Source organism: Ipomoea triloba, chromosome 3 (genome assembly GCF_003576645.1).
Source record: "Ipomoea triloba cultivar NCNSP0323 chromosome 3, ASM357664v1".
Lineage (NCBI taxonomy): Eukaryota > Viridiplantae > Streptophyta > Magnoliopsida > Solanales > Convolvulaceae > Ipomoea > Ipomoea triloba.
The window spans coordinates 19633382-19653020 of record NC_044918.1 but is presented as its reverse complement, the minus strand read 5'-3'; the positions used below and the strand labels follow the sequence as shown (position 1 = coordinate 19653020).

The 19639-nt window shown below is 34.8% G+C and overlaps 4 protein-coding genes across 8 annotated transcripts; all 4 read left to right on the top strand.

Moving 5' to 3' along the window:
* Positions 1 to 406: 406 nt before the first annotated feature.
* Positions 407 to 2727, top strand: LOC116011936 (12-oxophytodienoate reductase 3-like). Its single transcript, XM_031251371.1, has 4 exons — positions 407 to 600; positions 697 to 837; positions 1478 to 1608; positions 1740 to 2727. Exons 1-4 carry the CDS (start codon positions 515 to 517, stop codon positions 2579 to 2581), a joined length of 1200 nt encoding a protein of 399 aa, XP_031107231.1. The 5' UTR covers positions 407 to 514; the 3' UTR covers positions 2582 to 2727.
* A 1766-nt stretch (positions 2728 to 4493) lies between these two features.
* Positions 4494 to 8399, top strand: LOC116013322 (putative late blight resistance protein homolog R1B-17). 5 transcript variants are annotated; one of them, XM_031253007.1, is made up of 5 exons: positions 4497 to 5429; positions 5532 to 7124; positions 7366 to 7481; positions 7721 to 7800; positions 7880 to 8399. In XM_031253007.1, exons 1-5 carry the CDS (start codon positions 4532 to 4534, stop codon positions 8280 to 8282), a joined length of 3090 nt encoding a protein of 1029 aa, XP_031108867.1. In that variant the 5' UTR covers positions 4497 to 4531; the 3' UTR covers positions 8283 to 8399. The 5 variants fall into 5 exon arrangements, 3 of the variants coding, with proteins under 3 accessions (XP_031108866.1, XP_031108867.1, XP_031108865.1); XR_004097235.1 differs by having other exon boundaries at positions 4494 to 7124; positions 7385 to 7481; positions 7880 to 7942; XM_031253006.1 differs by having other exon boundaries at positions 4496 to 7124; positions 7372 to 7481.
* Positions 8400 to 15172: 6773 nt separating this feature from the next.
* Positions 15173 to 17171, top strand: LOC116013033 (putative late blight resistance protein homolog R1A-10). The gene is made up of 2 exons (XM_031252693.1): positions 15173 to 17068; positions 17157 to 17171. The coding sequence occupies exons 1-2, from the start codon at positions 15173 to 15175 to the stop codon at positions 17169 to 17171; spliced, it is 1911 nt and encodes a 636-aa protein (XP_031108553.1).
* Positions 17156 to 18138, top strand: LOC116014454 (putative late blight resistance protein homolog R1A-3). Its single transcript, XM_031254515.1, has 2 exons — positions 17156 to 17795; positions 17917 to 18138. Exons 1-2 carry the CDS (start codon positions 17183 to 17185, stop codon positions 18015 to 18017), a joined length of 714 nt encoding a protein of 237 aa, XP_031110375.1. The 5' UTR covers positions 17156 to 17182; the 3' UTR covers positions 18018 to 18138.
* The last annotated feature ends 1501 nt before the right edge of the window (positions 18139 to 19639 follow it).

Below are 19639 nucleotides of genomic sequence, written 5' to 3'. Positions count from 1 at the left end.
TACACCTACCAAAAATAAAAAATTAAATTTTTTAAAAGGTTGAAGTAGTTACTTGAATGTTTTTTGATTTCAGGGTGCTAATTGAATATTTTTGAGTAATAGAGGGAGCTAATTGATCATTATCTCTAAAAATAAAATAAAGTGAGCCTGGTGACCGGTCCGAGTCAATATTCAACTTTCCTTTCTCCATTTTCCGCCCAAATTTTCCGAAGAAAAGTCAAACACAAAAGCGGTACTGCATTAAATAACATGTGACAACCATGCAGGAATTACCCCAATTCCGACCTTTTATCATCAAAGGCCAATAATAAAAGCGTTACTTTTTGTTGTGAAATGAGAATGTCGTGTCAATATCGTCTTACCGACCATATTCTCCTCCTCTATAAAACGATAAATACACATTCAGCGTTTCCTCAATCGACTCAATTCTCAAACACGCTTTCCTTAATCTCTCCGCCGCGAACCACCGGCTAAATATTCTCTTCACATTCGATCGCCGGAAACAACCGGTACCATGACTCAAGCGTTGCCTATTGTTCTAGGTTCTGGTCCCAAACTCTTCTCACCTTACAAGTTGGGAAGGTTCAATCTCGCCCACAGGTTTGCATTCGTTTCTTGCATTTTTTATTTTTAATGTAATGTTAGTCATTTGTTTCTTCTTCTGTTTGACACTCGACATCTATCTGTTCTTTTCAGGGTAGTATTTGCACCATGCACAAGGTGTAGAGCTTTGGACAGTATCCCACAACAGGCACACGTGGAGTACTATTCCCAAAGGGCCACTCAAGGCGGATTTCTTCTCACTGAGGGAACTATGATCGACCCTACTTCAGCCGGGTATGTTTTTTATTTTCATGGACTGGTTTGATCTGTCGGTTTTTGTTGGGCAAAGGCCTGAAAGGTCAAGTCTTGGCTTGAGAATTGTTGGGTGGATCCAACACTTTTCCTTTCAAATGTGCGCTACTAGCTACTATGTTAGTGTAAATAAATAAAGTTTTGCATTTGTTATTAATTATAGTTTTTGCGTAATGGGTCCATCAATTGGTAGCTAGAAAATTGTTGAGTAAAGGCCGGTAAATGCCTAAGTCCAACACCTTGATTCTCTAAAATGTGATGGTGTTTTATAAGGAAATAAAATTGCTCCTTCCTTATCAGCTACTATTTTCGGGCGTAATCTTTATTGACAAGTGGTATCAGAGCCACGAATTTGAAAAATGGTTCAATTAAAACTCCCCCTGAGGGGAATTGTCCAGTCCTATATATCAATTTTTTTTATAGGTTAGTTTTTGTTAGAGAAAGATCCAAAGAGTCAAATCGAGGTGGCTAGGGGATTGTTGGGAAGCCTCTCCATTTTGAAATGCTTTCTTAATTATTAAAAAAATAAAATTACCTCTTTTGCTACTAGCTATAGTTTTTTACTAGTAATAAGCGCTTAATACAACAATAAACTAATTAAGGTTCTCTGGGTGTGGTTTAGGTTTCCAAATGTGCCTGGGATTTTTACCCAGGAGCAAGTGGAGGGCTGGAAGAAGGTGGTCGATGCTGTCCATGCTAAGGGTGCGGTTTTCTTTTGCCAACTTTGGCACGTGGGTCGTGCATCTCATCAAGGTATTACTCAACGTTTCATATGTGGCACGATGAATAATCCATTGCTTGAACCATTTCTTATAAATTTCTTAATAAATCTTTATTTTCTGGGTAATATATTGATGGGATTTTGCATCATTTTGTGGTGGCAGCGTATCAGCCTGATGGGGCTCCACCAATTTCATCCACAGAGAAGCAGATTTCAGAGCATTGGCCTCTGATCATGCCAGACGGTTCCTACGGCCACTTCTCAAAACCAAAAGCTTTATCAACCAACGAAATATCCAAATACGTAGATTTATATCGCATCGCCGCAACTAATGCCATCGAAGCAGGCTTCGATGGCATCGAACTCCACTCAGCCCACGGCTACCTAATAGATCAATTCTTAAAAGACGGAATAAATGACCGGACCGACCAGTACGGCGGGTCCCTGGAAAACCGCTGCAGATTTTTACTGCAGATAATTGAGGCGGTGGCCACGGCCATCGGACCCGACCGGGTCGCCGTGCGGATTTCCCCTGCCATTAACCACATGGACGCCACCGACTCCGACCCGCTCGCCCTCGGCCTAGCCGTGGTGGAGAGGCTCAACAAGCTGCAGGCCGACCTCGGCTCCAAGCTGGCCTACCTCCACGTCACGCAGCCGCGCTTCACCGCCCGGGATGACGGCGACGCCAACAAGTTCGGCGGCGAGGAAAAGGAGGCGCTGCTGATGAACAGCCTGAGGAAGGGCTATGAGGGGAGTTTTATGAGCAGCGGTGGGTATACAAGGCAGCTGGGGATTGAAGCTATTGAGAAAGATGAAGCCGATCTCGTGTCGTTTGGGCGGCTTTTCATCGCAAATCCGGATTTGGTGTTGCGCTTCAAGCTGGACGCGCCGCTCAACAAGTACGATAGGTCTACGTTCTACACCTCCGATCCCGTTGTGGGATACACTGATTATCCTTTCCTAGACCAAGTTGCAGATAGCTCTGTTCCTGCTCAAGCTTGATATTCGAGATTTTTTGCTGGATAATTGACTGGTTAAACTATTTATGCTTACAACTTTAGTGTCAATTATTTTGTAGTGGTTAAAAATTAAAATCTTTCCTGTGCAGCGAATCCTAGTAGCACAATATGAAATCTTCTTTTTCCATATTCGTAGATTGCTTATCCCCGAACCAAGACAAAAAATGGAATTAACTTTTAATATAATTTTAGTTTTTAAGAACAACTAATTCTAAACATTCAAATAAGTTAAATGAATATTTCTATAATATTCTAAGAATTTTGATTTAATACATAAAATAGCACTAGATAATACAAGATCATCACGGAATTCATAAAGTTTATCAACAATATTTACAACATAAATAAAAAGAAATGTCTCATCGGATAATGTACGTCTAACAAAGTCAAAGTTGCATAATTAAATTCTTTTAATAATTTACATATTTTTGTACAAGCATCTCAGTGTTGCGAAAATAAATAGATTTTATTGTTATTAAAAAAACATACCAAAATTTTATATTAAATAGTAATACGTAACAAATTAAAAGTAAAATTCTAACAAGTCGGTACACCATGATTAAATGTGATAAAAAGTCAAATTTTTTTAAAATTAGAGTTCTACTACATAAACTCTCAAATTTTACTCCTTAAATTTACTCTCCGATGCAGCGGATACTGATAAGCTATTTTTTCATTTAGGTCTAATACAAGTGTCTACATCAAGATTTTGTGTGTATGAGAATAAAAATTGAGAGTAGAAAATTACGGGGTGTTTGGTTGGAGGGGAGGAATTATGTGAAAAAAGAATGGTAATTCCATGTGAAAAGAATAACGTGAGAATAAAGTGGAATTTAAATTCCCGTGTTTGATTTGAAAGAATAAAATTACTGGGAATTTCAATTTCAATGTTTGGTATACTGAAACGGAATAAGTAGTATAAAGTCCAAAATGCCCATTATTATTATTATTATTATTATTATTATTATTATTAATCATCTTATATGACAAGTATCTCTTGGACCCATTTGCATATTCAAACACCCAAAAAATATAACATATGAAATTCAAAATTTTATTCTTCAAAATTTAGGCAAATATGCTATATGCCTATATACACATCAAATTTAAATACTTGAGAGTATTAGAAAACATACTTGATTAAAGTTGGCCTAGAATGATTATATTGTTTAGGAACGGCGTTCTTTGTTGATAGTAGTCTAAGAATAATACACGTTACATCTATATGTGAAGGTGAGACATTAGTTTTAGGTTAAAAAAAGGGAGGGGTAATTTTGTCTTAGGACTTTCTATTTTTTTTTTCTTTCTAAAATCCACGGAATTAAAATTTCAGAAAAAACCATGAGATTCTAATTCCATGAAAATGAGGGAATTGCAATTACCTTCCAACCAAACTAAAGAATTCAATTGTCTTTGAAATTAGGTGAAAATGAAATCCAAATTACCTCCAACCAAACGCCCTATTAAAGTAGATATAATATTTTCCCAAAAATTATTACTACTTGAGTAAGTGAGTACTGAGTAGTGCATTTCCTAGTGCAAAAAGCCAGAGGTGCTTAACCTTTGAGTTAGGCTAGGCCCCATGGGCCTAATAAATTATTGTGTGAATCATGATTCACATAATATTATATGGATTATAATAAAAAATATATTTTTAATATATTAAAAATATATTATTCATTACTGAATGTATATTATACAAAATAATGTACTTTTAATATTTAAATAATGTATTTTTTTAAATACAATATATTTTTTAATATATTAAAAATACATTATTTATATAATAAATGCACATTATTTGATTTGATAGTAAGGTCCATGGTGGTAGGCCACTGGCAAATAATTTAATTCTTCTATTTTTTATGTAGCCTAATAAAGATGAACTAATCATCACCATCTTCTTCTTCATAATTGATTTTGGAAAAGAGGGATGGCTTGTGTGGCTGTAACTTCATTGATGCGGACGATAGAACTTGAGTTCCTGCAATCCAATCCACGTCTAGCTCTAAAAAATAGAGAACATATCAAGTCTCTCCACGAAAAGCTTGGCTTTCTTCAGATGTTTCTTGAGGAATCGGAGAAGAAAGCTGACAATTGCGAGGATCTGATAGCAAAAATTAGACGAGTAGTTTCGAAAGCAGAATATGACATTGAAGCAGAGGTAGCAGGGATTCGTCGTCTGCAGACAATGGATCGAACCTTAAGTGGCGTACTTGAAGACGTTGAACAACTGATGGAGATGACTAAGAACGCCCACAATCATGACCTTGCTAAAGATTTCCAAAAAATTCAACATTTGGGGAGTCTATCATCATCACCTGGCAGCCAATCATCGTCCTCGCAACACTACACTTCAAAATTTGAGGACACAATGGTAGGGCACTACAAAGAATTCGAGGAGTTCAAAGATCTGCTCCTTCCATTGTCGAATAATGAACCGCGAAAAGTTATGGCGGTGGTTGGTATGGGAGGTATTGGGAAAACAACTTTTGCTAGAAGAATTTTTCATGATTGTGCAGTGAGATCTTATTTCGACTGTTGCGGGTGGGTAACCATAACTGAAGAGCACAATAAGAGGCAAGTGCTCCTTGATCTTTGTTGTTCTGTGATGCCAGTAATGCGCGATGACTTTAAAACTCGGACCGATGATCAGCTAGCGGAACAACTGCAAAAAAGTTTAAAGGGACGGAGATATCTCATTGTTGTGGATGACATATGGAGCACTGATGCATGGGATAATATCCAAACATATTTTCCTGAGCACGGGACTAGCAGTCGAATACTATTGACTGCTCGGCTCCAAGAGGTAGCTAGCTATGCCTGTTCCAGTAAGTTATGTTATAAGATGCGTTTTTTAGATTGTGATGAAAGTTGGAATTTATTTTGTGTGAAAATCCAATGGTGTTTGAACAAAGACTTTGAAACGATAGGGAGGAAGATTGTTGAGAATTGTCGAGGATTACCGCTCACAATTGTGGTGTTAGCAGGACATCTATCTGCCAAGATGGCTGTGGATGAGTGGAAGAGTGTTGAATCAACCTTAAACTCATTGGTGAATTTAGATCTGTATCAACACTTTTCCAGAATACTGAATTTGAGTTACAACAACTTGCCTTGCCATTTGAAGAGTTGTTTTTTGTATTTAGGAGTATTCCCTGAAGATAGTGAGATTGAAATTAAAAGGGTTATTAGGTTATGGATTGCTGAGGGATTCATAGAAGAAGAAGAGACGACCACGCTAGAAAGAACAGGCAAAAAGTATTTGAAGGATCTCATCAATAGAAGCCTGATTATGATAAGTGGGCGAGGCAGTAATGGCAAAGTTAAAACATGTAAGATGCATGATCTATTACATGAGCTGTGTGCAAGCAAGGCTAAAACAGAGAAACTTCTGTGTACTAGAGACAGCAGTGGACATGATGATAAGTATAACAACCTCGTTCGTTCAGATGGAAATCGTTGGTTAAATCTGACATTGGTATCTCAACTTCATCATTTGAGCATTACTTCCAAGAAATCTCGTTCCATTTTATGCTTTGATAGGCGTGATCGGTATTTGCGAGTCAACTATGTTAAGATGAGAGCCGAGTGTTTTAAGATGGTAAGAGTGTTGGACTTAACTGCACTTGACTATGTTGGAAGTATACCTTCCGATATAGTTCTTCTTAGATACCTAGCTTTAGCCTCAACCCGGCTGCTGACCTCCATACGGGTGTGGAGGAATTGGAATCTGCAAACACTTATTATTTGTGAAGATATCAGTGGTGTCCGTAAGCTACCTCGCGGAATATGGGAGTTGCCACAGTTAAGGCACCTTGAGTTATACCACCAGCTAATTCCAATGTATACTCCAGAAGAGGCTCAACTAAATCTGCAAACAATGTATTGGTTGAAATGCTTACAGTGCACAGAGGAGCAAGTGCTTTTGAGGATTCCAAATGTTAAAGAGTTGGGAATACTTGCCCAAGGATGTAGATGCCATCATTGCTTCTTGGATAATCTTAGCTGCTTAAATAAGCTGGAGAAGCTAAAAGTTCAGGGCAGCTATTGTCCTGTAAAACTGCAGCCTTATACTCTTCCACAAAGCCTCAAGAACATTACTTTTGCAAAAACTGTAATGCCCTGGGAAGCTATGAACATTATCAGTATGCTGCCCAAGCTTGAGGTGCTAAAACTTAAGAACCATGCCTGTGTGGGACAAGAGTGGAAACTAACTGTGGAGAGGGGCTTCCCTGAATTGAAGCTTTTGCTCATTTCTGTTATGGATTTGAAGCATTGGGAGCTGGCGGATGATGTTGATGATGATCATCCTTTCCCAAAGCTTGAGCGCTTGGTATTGAGAAATTGCTTTGAGTTGAAAGAGATGCCAAGTTGGATTGAAAACCTTAGTAATTTGAAGTCAGTTCAGTTGGAGCATTGCCATGCTTCCCTTGTGACTTCTGCCAGGATGATTGAAAAAGAGCAACGTGAGTGCTGCGGAGAAGAATGCGCATTTAATATTCTTGAATTCTACACTCAATCAGGTCTCATCTCTCAATCCCTCTCACTCATTTAATCTACTATCTACCTTAGTTGCAGTAAGGCATTGTACACGTAGTGCTGTTTAGATTATAATTTCTTATACTGAATGCTATACTTTCTCTGAATATAATATGGTCCACACAGTTTAATTGGTGGGCCGAGTTTTCCAAAATGATCTGAGTACTCTAAGTTGTATCCTACATTCCCTTATAAAAATATACTGTATATATTCTTTATTCCAAGATGAAGATCAAAACAATAGCCAGGGAGAGGAGATCAAAGAGGATCAGAAGAGTAATGATGCGGAACAGATTGATGAAATCTTCGATGAGCAAAAGAACGAGAAAGATATAAAAATGGTGATTCCACCTTGAACTTTTTATTTTCTCAATTTTTTTTTTATAAAAAGGATAATTTTTTTCTTCATTAGTATTACATTTTTCATCTGAATTTGATCAGATGTGTCTTATGAGTCAGTCCAGTAAGACAGTCTCCAAGGGAGACTCACCCAGTCACTCATTATATATATATATATTGTGGCGTGATTTTGAGTTTTGACCAAAAGCAAAAGCAATTTTGGAAATGTTTTGTTGTGCAGAGTGTATTCCTTGATGCAAGAAGTCTATACATCCCACACGTGAACAGTCGTCGGTATTGGATGTGGACTAGGGACTCCGGGTAAGTAATCTTTCCACTTGACCCTCTAATTTGAGTTTTGATTGGACCGGTTTACAATAATATAATTCTACATATGCAGACATGAGGTTGCAGAACTTGTGAACGTATGCTGGCTTGAGATCACAGGAACGGTGGACACCGGCTGCCTAAGCAAAATCACTTGTTACTCTGCATACTTAGTTTTCAAGCTTGACCCGCTGTCAGAACGCCTCGAGACGGCAGTCGCTTGTGTAAAGTATCTCAATGACAAGGGAAATTACGGTGAGAATCGACGTTGTCAGGTGTTTTTAGAAAAATCTAAGTATTCTGGAGACCCTGGCCAGTTCCCAGATTGTCGCCCGGATGGTTGGATGGAGATTAAGCTGGGAGATTTTTATGTTAGTTCCGGAAATGAAGGTGAGGTCCAAATGAGGCTCTGGAACACTGAACCAGATTGGAAGTCTGGCCTTATTGTTAGGGGTATTGAGGTTCGACCTATATGAGGAACAATTTTAAGTTAATTTATTGTTATGATGAAACCCAAACCAAAATTATTCGAGTTAATTCCAGCAATAGTCCTCCGACTATGTTGATTTTCCAAAATTAGTTAATTTGGACAATTTAGATCCATTGACTTTCAAATTCTTTTCAATGTTGGTCATTTCGTCAAATTTTGGTTAAATTGAGGTCAAATAAAGGGGTAAAATTGTCCGTTCACTTATATACTCGTATTTCTTCTGTCCTATACGCTATATATATGAATATAATATCAGTTGAAGAGACATCAAATGAGATTATATGACTTCGGTTGAGACTTCGACTGAGATTATATTCATATATACAGCGTATAGGATAGGAGAAATACGAGTAATAATACACTAAGCATGTGAACGGACAATTTTACCTCTTCATTTGACCTCAATTTAACCAAAATTTGACGAAAGGACCAACATTGGAAAGAATTTGAAAGTCAAGGGACCTAAATTGTCCAAATTAAAAGTCGGGGACTAATTTTAAAAAATTAACATAGTCGGAGGACCATTACTGGAATTAACTCAAAATTATTCCTACCAACTTTCTTTACTTTACAGAGCGTCCAATTCAAGTTATCTATAATACAATTAACATATTTATATAATCGTATTTGGTTCAAATTATTTTGTTAAATTACATTTTTACATTATAATTATGAGGTATTGTTTTTCTTCTTTACTTGATCTTTTTAAAAAAAAACACACACACATATTTACATATGTTTCGTCACGTAGTGAAAATAATATGTTCTCAAAATTAATGCTCAATGTAAAAATTCTTATCAAATTGAAACAATAATTAGTTTTGGTTTAAAATGATTTTTTTAATTGTAAATTGAGATGTTTCCTCACATAAATAGTGTGCAATAGATAATTATTAATTAGATATAACAACTTATAACATAGTAAGAGAGAAAATCATAAATGTTTATTATTATTCATTGCTTAACCCAATATATATCAGAGATACAAATCTGTTACAATGTAATATCTGTTCATAACTACTCGAACCCACTCCCGTCATTGGCATATACACATCTATTTATTTACAATAATTTTGTTATTGGATGATAGACAAATTTGTTTTTCTAATGTTTTTTACTTATAAAAGTCCTCTAGCAATACAATAACTTATTTTTACCTGAACAAGTTAGGGTTGCCTTACATGCCACGTGCATTATTATTATTATTACTAATATTTTCGCCCGTTTGTTATAATATTTTAAGAATATTTGGATCGATATATAATTATATGAATTATAACATCGAATATTATATTGCACAATTGATGAAATTGGTTGGATTGATTATGTTTTCTGATGTTTTCCTTGCTTGAATTAAAGCAAATAATTGTCCAATTACTCATGCGATACACAAATAAATTTTTTTATTATATATTTAGATAATAAAAATAAAGATAAAATTACAAAAATTCTAATATTGAAAGTGTACATTTATTTGATTATATGATTAGTACAAAAGCATTACTCCAATTAATTGAATAATATATGGCTTGATTGTCTACAATTATCTTAAAAAGATCAATATCTAATATGACTTATGTAATTATATTATTACTAAAATAAATATAGGAAAAATGAGAAATAATTTAATTATAATTATTATAAAAATAAATTCAATAACCCATGCTTAGCTTAATTACCATAATAATTATTCGGTAATTATTATTACTCAACTTTTCTTTCCCATTTTATCTTTACTATTGTTTGGGCAGAAATTTCACAAATGATGATTTTAATTTTATTAATAGTAGTATAGATAAGTATTCGAATTATTATTGGTGTAAATAATTTTAATAAATATTTTTTTTCTTATAAAATTACGCAGAATTTGTTTCCATTATTTAAAAATTATAATGGTTTATTTATTCTCAAAATTTGGTAAATAAAATTTTGTTACCAATGAAACTTTATTAATTTTTTACCAATTAATTAATAATATTAGTTTGTGCGGGAAAGTTGATGGGGAGGATTTTGCTTTTATTAATAGTATTGATACGTGAATATAAAAACAATATTACTAATTAATATATATTAGTTAATTTTATTTTACATTTTCTTATCAAATAAGCTTTATTAATTATTTGACCAATAAAATATTTAATTAATTGACTACAAAAGTTTGTGTGGGAATTGAAATAGGAGGATTTTACTTTATGTATAGTATAGATTAAGATCTTTTTATATTTTTTTAATCAATTAGTAATATCGGTTTTTCTTTTTCATTTTATCTTTACTATTGTTTGGGCGGGAATTTCACAAATGATTATTTTATTTTTATTAATAGTAGTATATATATAGAAGTATATATAAGTATTCGAATTATTATTGGTGTAAATAATAATTAATAAATTATTTTTCTTATAATTACCAAATAAGCTTTACTAATTATTTAGTCAATAAAATATGGCTAAAGTGTAATCTAGCACCATGAACTATATTTGATTATTCATGCCGCATCCTGAACTTTCATATCGCATATATCAAGCCACAAACCAACAAAAAAATTTCGCCTAGAACTTTTAGTAGGTTCCCTATCTTCCTGCTGACATGGCGTCTGATGTGGCATTTCTCTTAACCTTATATTCTCCATGTAAGCGCTTACATATTTAAAATTTAAAAAAAAAAAACAAAATTATTATATTAAAATAACCAAAATTTTCTTATCTTTATTTTCATAATGTATACTTTTCAATTTTGCAATTCCGATGTTTCAAATTTTTTTTTTCAGAATTTATGTTTTTTGACTAATTTTTTGTTTTAGTATTTTTTCAATTTTCCAAATTTATAGAAATGCTTTTTTTTGGTCTTCGGTTTTTGTTTTTGTCTTTTGTTGTTTTTTTTTAATTTTTATTTTTAATATATAAATGCTTACATGGACAACATAAGGTTAAAAGAAATGCCACATCAGTTGGAAACATGCGTCATGTCAGCAGGAAGAAAGGGAAACCTGCTAAAAGTTCTAGGTGAATTTATTTTTTTGGTTTGTGGCTCGATTTATACGATATGAAAGTTCAGTGTGCGGCATGAATAATTGGATATAGTTCATGGTGCTAGATGACACTTTAGCCATAAAATATTTAATTAACTGACTACAAAAGTTTGGGCGGGAAATGAAATAGGAGAATTTTACTTTTATATATAGTATAGGTATAGATATAGATTATATACTATTATTATGAAAAGCTATAATTCTTTTTTTCTTTTAAAAAACGCCGCGCCATCAATAGTATCGCATTATTGTGGGTTGAATTCAACCACATCAGATGGAAATCGCTTAATTGATGGTAACTTATAAAATTAACTATTGTGGATCCCAAGCGATTTAATTTTAACCAATTATATGATGGTAACTTATAAAAACACGGTGTAGTTAAAACTCCTAATGCTAAGAGGGGGAATTATCAAGTCCTATCAGTTTTTTATCGGTTAGAGAACATAGAATTATGCTAGTGAATGTGAGCACAAATATAATATGTGCAGTCCAACTATCAGTTTAGACTTTTAGTTGCGATGGAGCACATGCTTTAATTTGGTATCAGAGCTATGCAAAAGGTCATGGATTTGAAGGCTTTTGGTTGAGATGGAACGTAACACATGCTTTAATTATGAACAATTATGCATAAAATTTAATAAGCTCATATCCAAATAAATTGTACACCATACTAGCAATTTAAAATGAGCTATAAAATTGTTAGTTTGCTCTAATCTTTGATAATATGTGCACATGCATGGCAAACGCATCTAAATTTTGATTTGATCCAAAACAAACCTTTTTATTATTATTATTTATTATTATTATTATTATTATTATTATTATTATTATTATTATTATTATGTTTTATTTAAAATTTCATGAGCTGTAGTTTTCTTTTTGAAAAGTCATGAGCTGCGTGTATTTAAACAATGAATTGTTAATTTGCCCTAATCTTTGATAATATGTGCACATGGCACACGCATCTAAATTTTGATTTTTTTTTTTTGGTTCAACATCTAAATTTTGTTTTGATCCAAAACAAACCTTTTATTATTATTGACGGTAATAAAGTGTTACCGGATATATTATTTGAATGTTATGATAGTACAATGTTTGAGTGCAGTGCTCAGTGTACAAATGAGTTCAGTATGTGTTTTGTCTAAGTTCAAGTGTTGTGCCTCTACTTTGCGTTGTGAGCCTTTTTATTTCCTTCAGCTCAGTAATGGAGCATTAATGCTGAGGAGCTGAACGTTGGACATCAATGCTGAGGAGCTGAACGTTTGGACATCAATGCTGAGGAGTTGAACGTTGGGCATCAATGCTGAGGAGCTGAACGTTGGGCATCAATGCTGAGGAGTTGAACCGTTGAGCATTGATGCTGAGGAGTGAGGTGTCTTGAGTAGTTTGAACGACAACTGTCTTGCTTTTTGGATCCTGCCAGTGGTTTCGGGTCGGGTACCCAATTATCCTGTCAATTATTATTATTATTATTATTATTATTATTATTATTATTATTATTATTATTATTATTACTATTTCATGAGCTGTATTTTTCTTTTTGAAAAGTAATGAGCAGCATGTATTTAAACAATGAATTGCTAATTTGCCCTAATCTTTGATAATATGTGCACATGGTACATGCATCTAAATTTTGATTTTATCCAAAACAAACCTATATTATTATTATTATTATTATTATTATTATTATTATTATTATTATTATTATTATTATTATGTTTTATTTAAAATTTCATGAGCTGTGTATAACTGTATTAAGTGTATTTAATTTAAATAATGAATTGTTAATTTTCCTTCATCATCATCTTCATTTCATGAGCTGTATTTTTTTTTTTTTTGAAAAGTCCTGAGCTGTTTTTAAACAATGAATTGTTAATTTGCTCTAATCTTTTATAATATGTGCACATGGCACATGCATCTAAATTTCGATTTGATCCAAAACAACCCTATATATTATTGCATTGTTTATTTTTGCACCATAACTTATTAATGTTTAGTATTTATATATTAATATTAATTCTACTTGATGGGACTAATTTATTGTAGAATCTCATCTTAAGAAGATCCGTCAACTCCTATATTATAAATTTACATTATGCAAACTTGCAAAGTGTAAAATATTTGGTTTTTAAAATTAAAAAAAAATTAGCTATTATTTTCTTCTTCAATAACTGTTGCGTGTATGATCCACTTTGTCAAATAAAAAAACATGTTGTCAACGCCAGGGTAAATCCAAGTCAAATTAACTCTCAACAATTATGGATTGATTGTTGGAAAAGTTAGATAAATGGTCATTTAAAGGGGTAATTTTGTGGTATAGTTTTCAGTGTGATTCACTTATGATTTAGATCGGGTTAAAGTGTATTAAAATTCTTCTATGTGAGATGTATGTTAATTTGATATATTTTACGTTCAAAATAGATAGTGATTGGATGAGAAATTAATTCTCAAAATGTACCAATTTAAATTGTGAAAAATGAAGTTTTTTTTTGGGCTTTTCTCAACCGTATCCCTCCCGCAGAGATTTTTTTTTTTATATATTTTTTAAAAATTTATTAAGAGGGAATCAGTTACAACCAATTGTTATGCCGTGGACCCAGGTCCACCTTGCAAGGTGGACCTGGGTCTACATTCACATACACTATACTCTACATTCACATTTTGTAAACTCCACATTCACATACACTATACTCTACATTCACAGTTTGTAAACTCTACATTCACACATTACAAGATTATATGTTTAGTAACTATATTACCACTGTTATGCATTCACACATTCAAAACTCTATATTCACAGGTCCTATACTCCATATTCACAACTTGAAAACTTCACATTCACACATTACAAGGCTACAAGTTGCTAGAACTTCTAAAATCTATTACAGATTCACACATGCATAACTCTACATTCACGATTTCTATAGTCTATATTCACAATTTGAAACCTTCACATTCACACATTTCTGGACAACTCTACATTCACACAATCATGACTGTACATTCACGATTCCTATACTCTACATTCACACTTTGAAACCTCTACATTCACACATTTTTGAACAACTCTATATTCAGCAATATGTTTACTAATTTAAAAAAAAAAAAGAAGAAGAAGAAGAGAGACAAAAACGACGTAGTTTTGGACCCAGGTCCACCTTGCAAGGTGGACCTGGGTCCACAGCATAATTTGCCAGTTACAACAAAGCCACAAGACTAAGTCAGAATAAACTACCAACAGACTAAGGCCCTGTTTAGTAAATGACTATTAGCCGATGATGCTGTTAGCTGATTGGGTTAGAATGTATAATTAATTGATAATATTAGTTGATTGTAGAAAAGTATTTGGTATAATTTCTTTTCTCAAAAGGCTAATTGAAAAAGTTGTTTTAGTAGCCTTTTGAAATTTAGTATTTTGGTCTTTGGAGTTACAAAAAGCTTATTAACTAAACATTGATTTTTAACCAAGTCAAATAACTGATTAAAATGGAAAATATGTATATGGTAATAATTCATGAACCGAGTATACAATGTGTATAATTGATAGACTAAAACTATCATTTTCCTTTATTATTATTGATTATGATGAGTGCTAAACGTGCTAAAAAAATGTCAACTGCATTTATCTTTAAAAAATGGCTGAATTGGAATTTAATTTTTTGCGAGTCCACTTTGTGTCGACAAGTTTGAGCAACAAATTTATTTTGCAGTTGTGTGTTCAGTCTTTATAAATACACTCCAAAGCCAATATCTCATTCTCCACAGCTTAGAGCGAGATTGAGTTCCTGCAATACACATACAGAAATATATAATTAATTATAGTTTGTAGAAGCTAAGAGTGAGTCATGGCTTGTGTTGCATTAACTTCTTTGATGCGAACACTAGAGCTTGAGTTCCTCCAACCCAATCCCCGTCTCATTCTATATGACAAACAACTTATCCACTCTCTTGGCGAAAAGCTTGCCTCTTTGCAAACCTTGCTTGACCAATCTGAGAAGAAAGCCCACAATTTTGAGGAGCTGATTGCAAAAATTGGAGGAGTAACTTTGGAAGCAGAATCTGACATTGAAGCAGAGCTAGTAGTGGATGATGGTCCAATGATGACACAATTTAGACTAGCTCTCGAAGCAGAATCTGACATTGAAGCAGAGCTAGTAGAGATTCGTCATCAGATGCTGGATGTAACCTTGAGGCGCCTACTTAAAGATGTTGAACGTCTGATCCTGATGATTAAGGCACGAACAGCAAAAGGTTTGCCAACTCAACATCCAGAGGAGAGTTCATCATCCTCCCAACATGCTTCAAAATCTGAAGACGTGACCATGGTAGGGCAAACCGAAGAATTCAAGGAGTTGAAGAAAAAGCTTGTATCCTCGAATAAACCATTGCAAGTTATGTCCCTTGTCGGTATTGGCAAGACGACATTTGCAAGAAAACTTGCTAATGATTCTGCAGTCAAGCTTCGCTTCAAGAACCGTTGTGGTTGGGCAACCATGTCTCAAGAGCATAATAAGAGGCTAGTGCTCCTTCAACTGTGTCGTTCCGTCATGCCAATGCGCGATGACATTAGCACTATGAACGATGGGGAGCTAGCAGACCTACTGCGCAAAAGTTTACTGGGCCACAGATATCTAATTATTGTGGACGACATATGGACTAAAGGCGCATGGGATGATGTGAAGGGATGCTTTCCAAGTGAGGTTGAAAACACTGGCAGTCAAATACTGTTGACTACTCGACTCGAAGAGGTATCTAAATATGCTTGTTCTGATAATTTACATGACATGCGCTTTTTAAATTTTGTTGAAAGTTGGACTCTATTTTGTCAAAAGTTTTTGGGTAGAGAAAGTTTGAACAAAGAATTTGAAAGGATAGGGAGGAAAATTGTTGAGAATTGTAGAGGATTACCACTTACAGTTGTGGTGGTAGCAGGACATCTATCCGCCAATAGGGCAGTACATGAGTGGGAGAGTGTTGAATCAACCTTAAACTCATTGGTGAATAAAAAGCAGTCTGAACAAATTTCCAGAATACTCAGTCTGAGTTACAATAACTTACCTTGCCATTTGAAGAGTTGTTTTCTATATTTAGGAGCTTATCCTGAAGATAGTGAGATTGGAATTAAAAAGTTGATTAGGTTATGGATTGCCGAGGGATTCATAAAAGAAAAAAATGAGAGTGAAGAGACGTTAGAAGAATCAGGTGAAGGTTATTTGAAGGAGCTTATGAATAGAAGCCTGATTATGGTAAGTGAGCGAAGCAGTAATGGAAAAGTTGAAACATGTAAGATGCATGACCTATTGCATGAGCTGTGTGCAAGCAAGGCTAAAACAGAGAAACTTCTGTGCAGCAGTAAATATGGTTACTCTATTGAATCAGATGAAAATCGTTGGTTAAGTCTTAAAATAGCATCTCAGGATTCTCTTCACTTACCTGCTTTGAAAAAATCCCGTTCCATTTTATGCTTTGATATGCGTAAATGGAATGATCCTCAATGGGATGTTTCTGATTGGGATTTAAATTCTCTAACCAAAATTGCTCAGATGACAGCCTACTCTTTTAAGATGTTAAGAGTGCTGGACTTAACTTTAGTTGACTACAATGGAAGTATACCTTCAGATATTATAGAAGTAGTTCTTCTCAGATATCTAGCTTTAGCCTCAAACCGGCTGCTCACTTCCATACCAGTGAGCAGGAATCGGAATCTGCAAACACTTGTTATTCGTGAGGATATCAATGGTGTCTGTAAGCTACCTTGTGGAATATGGGAGTTACCACAATTAAGGCACCTTCAGTTATACCATCAGCTAATTCCAATGTATACTCCAGAAGTGGCTCAAGTAAATCTGCAAACAATGTACTGGTTGCAATGTGTTCAGTGCACAAAGCAAGTGCTTTCGAGGATTCCAAATGTTAAGGAGTTGGGAATAATCGCCCAAGGATGCATATCCCACCGTTGTTTAGATGATCTTAACTGCTTAAAAAAGCTGGAGAAGCTAAAAGTTCAGGGCACCTATCGTCCTATAGAACTGCAGTCCAGTACTTTTCCACAAAACCTCAAGGAGATTACCTTTGCAAAAACTCTCATTCCGTGGGAAGCTATGAACGTTATCAGTATGTTGCCCAATCTTGAGGTGCTAAAACTCAAGAATCATGCCTGTGTGGGACAAGAGTGGAAACTAAGTGTAGAGAGGGGGTTCCCTCAATTGAAGGTTTTGCTAATTTCTGTTATGGAATTGAAGCAATGGGAGCTGGCTGATGATGGTGAGTATACATTCCAAGTCCTTGAGCGCTTAGTATTGAGAAATTGCTTTGAGTTAGAAGCGATGCCAAGTTGGATTGAAAACCTTAATAATCTGAAGTCAGTTCAGTTGGAGCATTGCCATGCTTCCCTTGTGAAATCTGCCAGGATGATTGAAAAAGAGCAGCGTGAGTGGAAAGGAGAATTTGCATTTCACACTCAAGCAGGTCTCTCTCTCCCTTAGCTTGCAGTAATTGGTTTGATTTCTTATTTTCCAAAATGTGGCATTTTATTTCCTACATACTTTAAATAATTCCACCTTTATTCCTATTTTGTATGCTGAAATAGATGAAGATCAAAAGTTATGTACACTCACTCAGGTCTCTCTCCCTCTCTGTCACTCGTTAGCAGAAGATAGAAAAATGGTGATTCCATCCACCTACCCTTAATAAGCTTTTTAATTATTTCCGTTTTATTATATATATTATTCTACCTCTTGTGATCGAACTTGACCAACTGTAAAAGCAAATCTGCAAATCTTTTGCTATATATGCATGCAGAGTGTTTTCCTCGAAGCAAGAAGTCTCTACATCCCACACGAGGACAATCCTCAGTATTGGAGTTGGACTTGGGACTCCGGGTATGCATTAATCTCTCATTTTTGTTCTCTAATTTGACCGATTTTTGTAAAAGAATTGTATATAGTACAATTCCCCTTTACAACGTGTGCAGACATGAGGTTGTAGTACTTCTGGCCGTTTCCTGGCTCGAGATCAAAGGAAAGTTGGACACCAGGCGCCTGCACGAAAACACTTCTTACTCTGCATACCTTATTTTCAAACTTGAATGGAAGCCCTACCATCGCCAGCTCGATAGAGCATTCACATACGTGAGATACATCAAGAATAAAAGAAGTTTTAGTGAGAATCAACGTTGTCAAGTATTTTTAACAAAAAGAAGGTTTTCTAAAGGCCCTGGCCGGTTTCCGAACCGTCGCCTTGATGGGTGGATGGAGATTAAGCTCGGAGATTTTTACATTAGTTCAACAAATGAAGGTGAGGTCGAAATGCGACTTTGGAATACAATCGCGACTTGGAAGTCTGGTCTCATTGTCAAAGGCATTGAGGTTCGACCTAGCTGATTGATGAGGAAGAAAATTTATGGGATAACACCCACTTAAATTGTATTAGGAACTTTCTCTTTCTCATATAGGTTTAGTTTAGTTTGAGAATTGGCTGGGCTATATAGGCATGTGGAGTTGTACTGTTCTACGTGGAAGCAAAGCTTATTGCCAAGTTTTGTGGTTTGTGATACTACTGCCGCTAGTAATTGGATGCCACCACCAACTCACAAGCTTAAATGTAATGTGGATGCAGCAATTTTTGGAGATGGGGCTGGTTATGGAGCAGTACTTCGTGATCATCATGGGCATTTTGTTTCGGCGGTTACTGGTCATTTGAATTGCGGGAATGATCCTTATCTTGCTGAGGCAATGGCGGTAAAGGAAGCTTTCACTTGGCTCAAGAGCTCGGGTCATAATAATGTAATTTTTGAAACAGATTGTTCAAACTTTTGTTTTGCTTTTAATTATGCTTCTTTAGACTTGTCGTATGTTGGTGCTATTGTTAAGCAATGTCGTCATATTGCTATGGATATTAGAAACGTTTCTGTTTGTCATATCCGAAGGTCAGCGAATCATGTGGCTCAAACTCTTGCTAGGGCAACTGATTCTTTGTCTGTCATTGGTTCGTGAGTGACTACCCCTCCTGCTTGTATCTCTGATTTACTTCCTCATTAATATATGATCTTTCCTTTGGTTTTCAAAAAAAAAAAAGATTTAGTTTGAGAATTAGTAGTTAGCAGATTAATTGGTAAGCAATTGTCTTCAAAATAAAAAATAAAAAATGAAAAATTGGTAAGCTATTAGTATATAGTAGGTAGATTGTATTAGTAGATTTTACCAATAATCGCTCATAGAATCTTTTGAATTAACTAAATAGCAGATTATAACCTCGTTCGTTCAGATGGAAATCGTTGGTTAAATCTGACATGGGGGGGGGGGTNGGGGGGG

Bases quoted from the DNA above. Each gene is read 5' to 3' on its own strand.
- LOC116014454 (XM_031254515.1), top strand. From the start codon at position 17,183: ATGTACTGGTTGCAATGTGTTCAGTGCACAAAGCAAGTGCTTTCGAGG. The intron at 17,796-17,916 runs GTCTCTCTCTCC...ATGCTGAAATAG, and splicing joins TGCATTTCACACTCAAGCAG to ATGAAGATCAAAAGTTATGT.
- LOC116011936 (XM_031251371.1), top strand. From the start codon at position 515: ATGACTCAAGCGTTGCCTATTGTTCTAGGTTCTGGTCCCAAACTCTTC. The intron at 601-696 runs GTTTGCATTCGT...TGTTCTTTTCAG, and splicing joins AGGTTCAATCTCGCCCACAG to GGTAGTATTTGCACCATGCA. The intron at 838-1,477 runs GTATGTTTTTTA...GGTGTGGTTTAG, and splicing joins ATCGACCCTACTTCAGCCGG to GTTTCCAAATGTGCCTGGGA.
- LOC116013322 (XM_031253005.1), top strand. From the start codon at position 4,532: ATGGCTTGTGTGGCTGTAACTTCATTGATGCGGACGATAGAACTTGAG. The intron at 7,125-7,365 runs GTCTCATCTCTC...CTTTATTCCAAG, and splicing joins TGAATTCTACACTCAATCAG to ATGAAGATCAAAACAATAGC. The intron at 7,801-7,879 runs GTAAGTAATCTT...CTACATATGCAG, and splicing joins ATGTGGACTAGGGACTCCGG to ACATGAGGTTGCAGAACTTG.
- LOC116013033 (XM_031252693.1), top strand. From the start codon at position 15,173: ATGGCTTGTGTTGCATTAACTTCTTTGATGCGAACACTAGAGCTTGAG.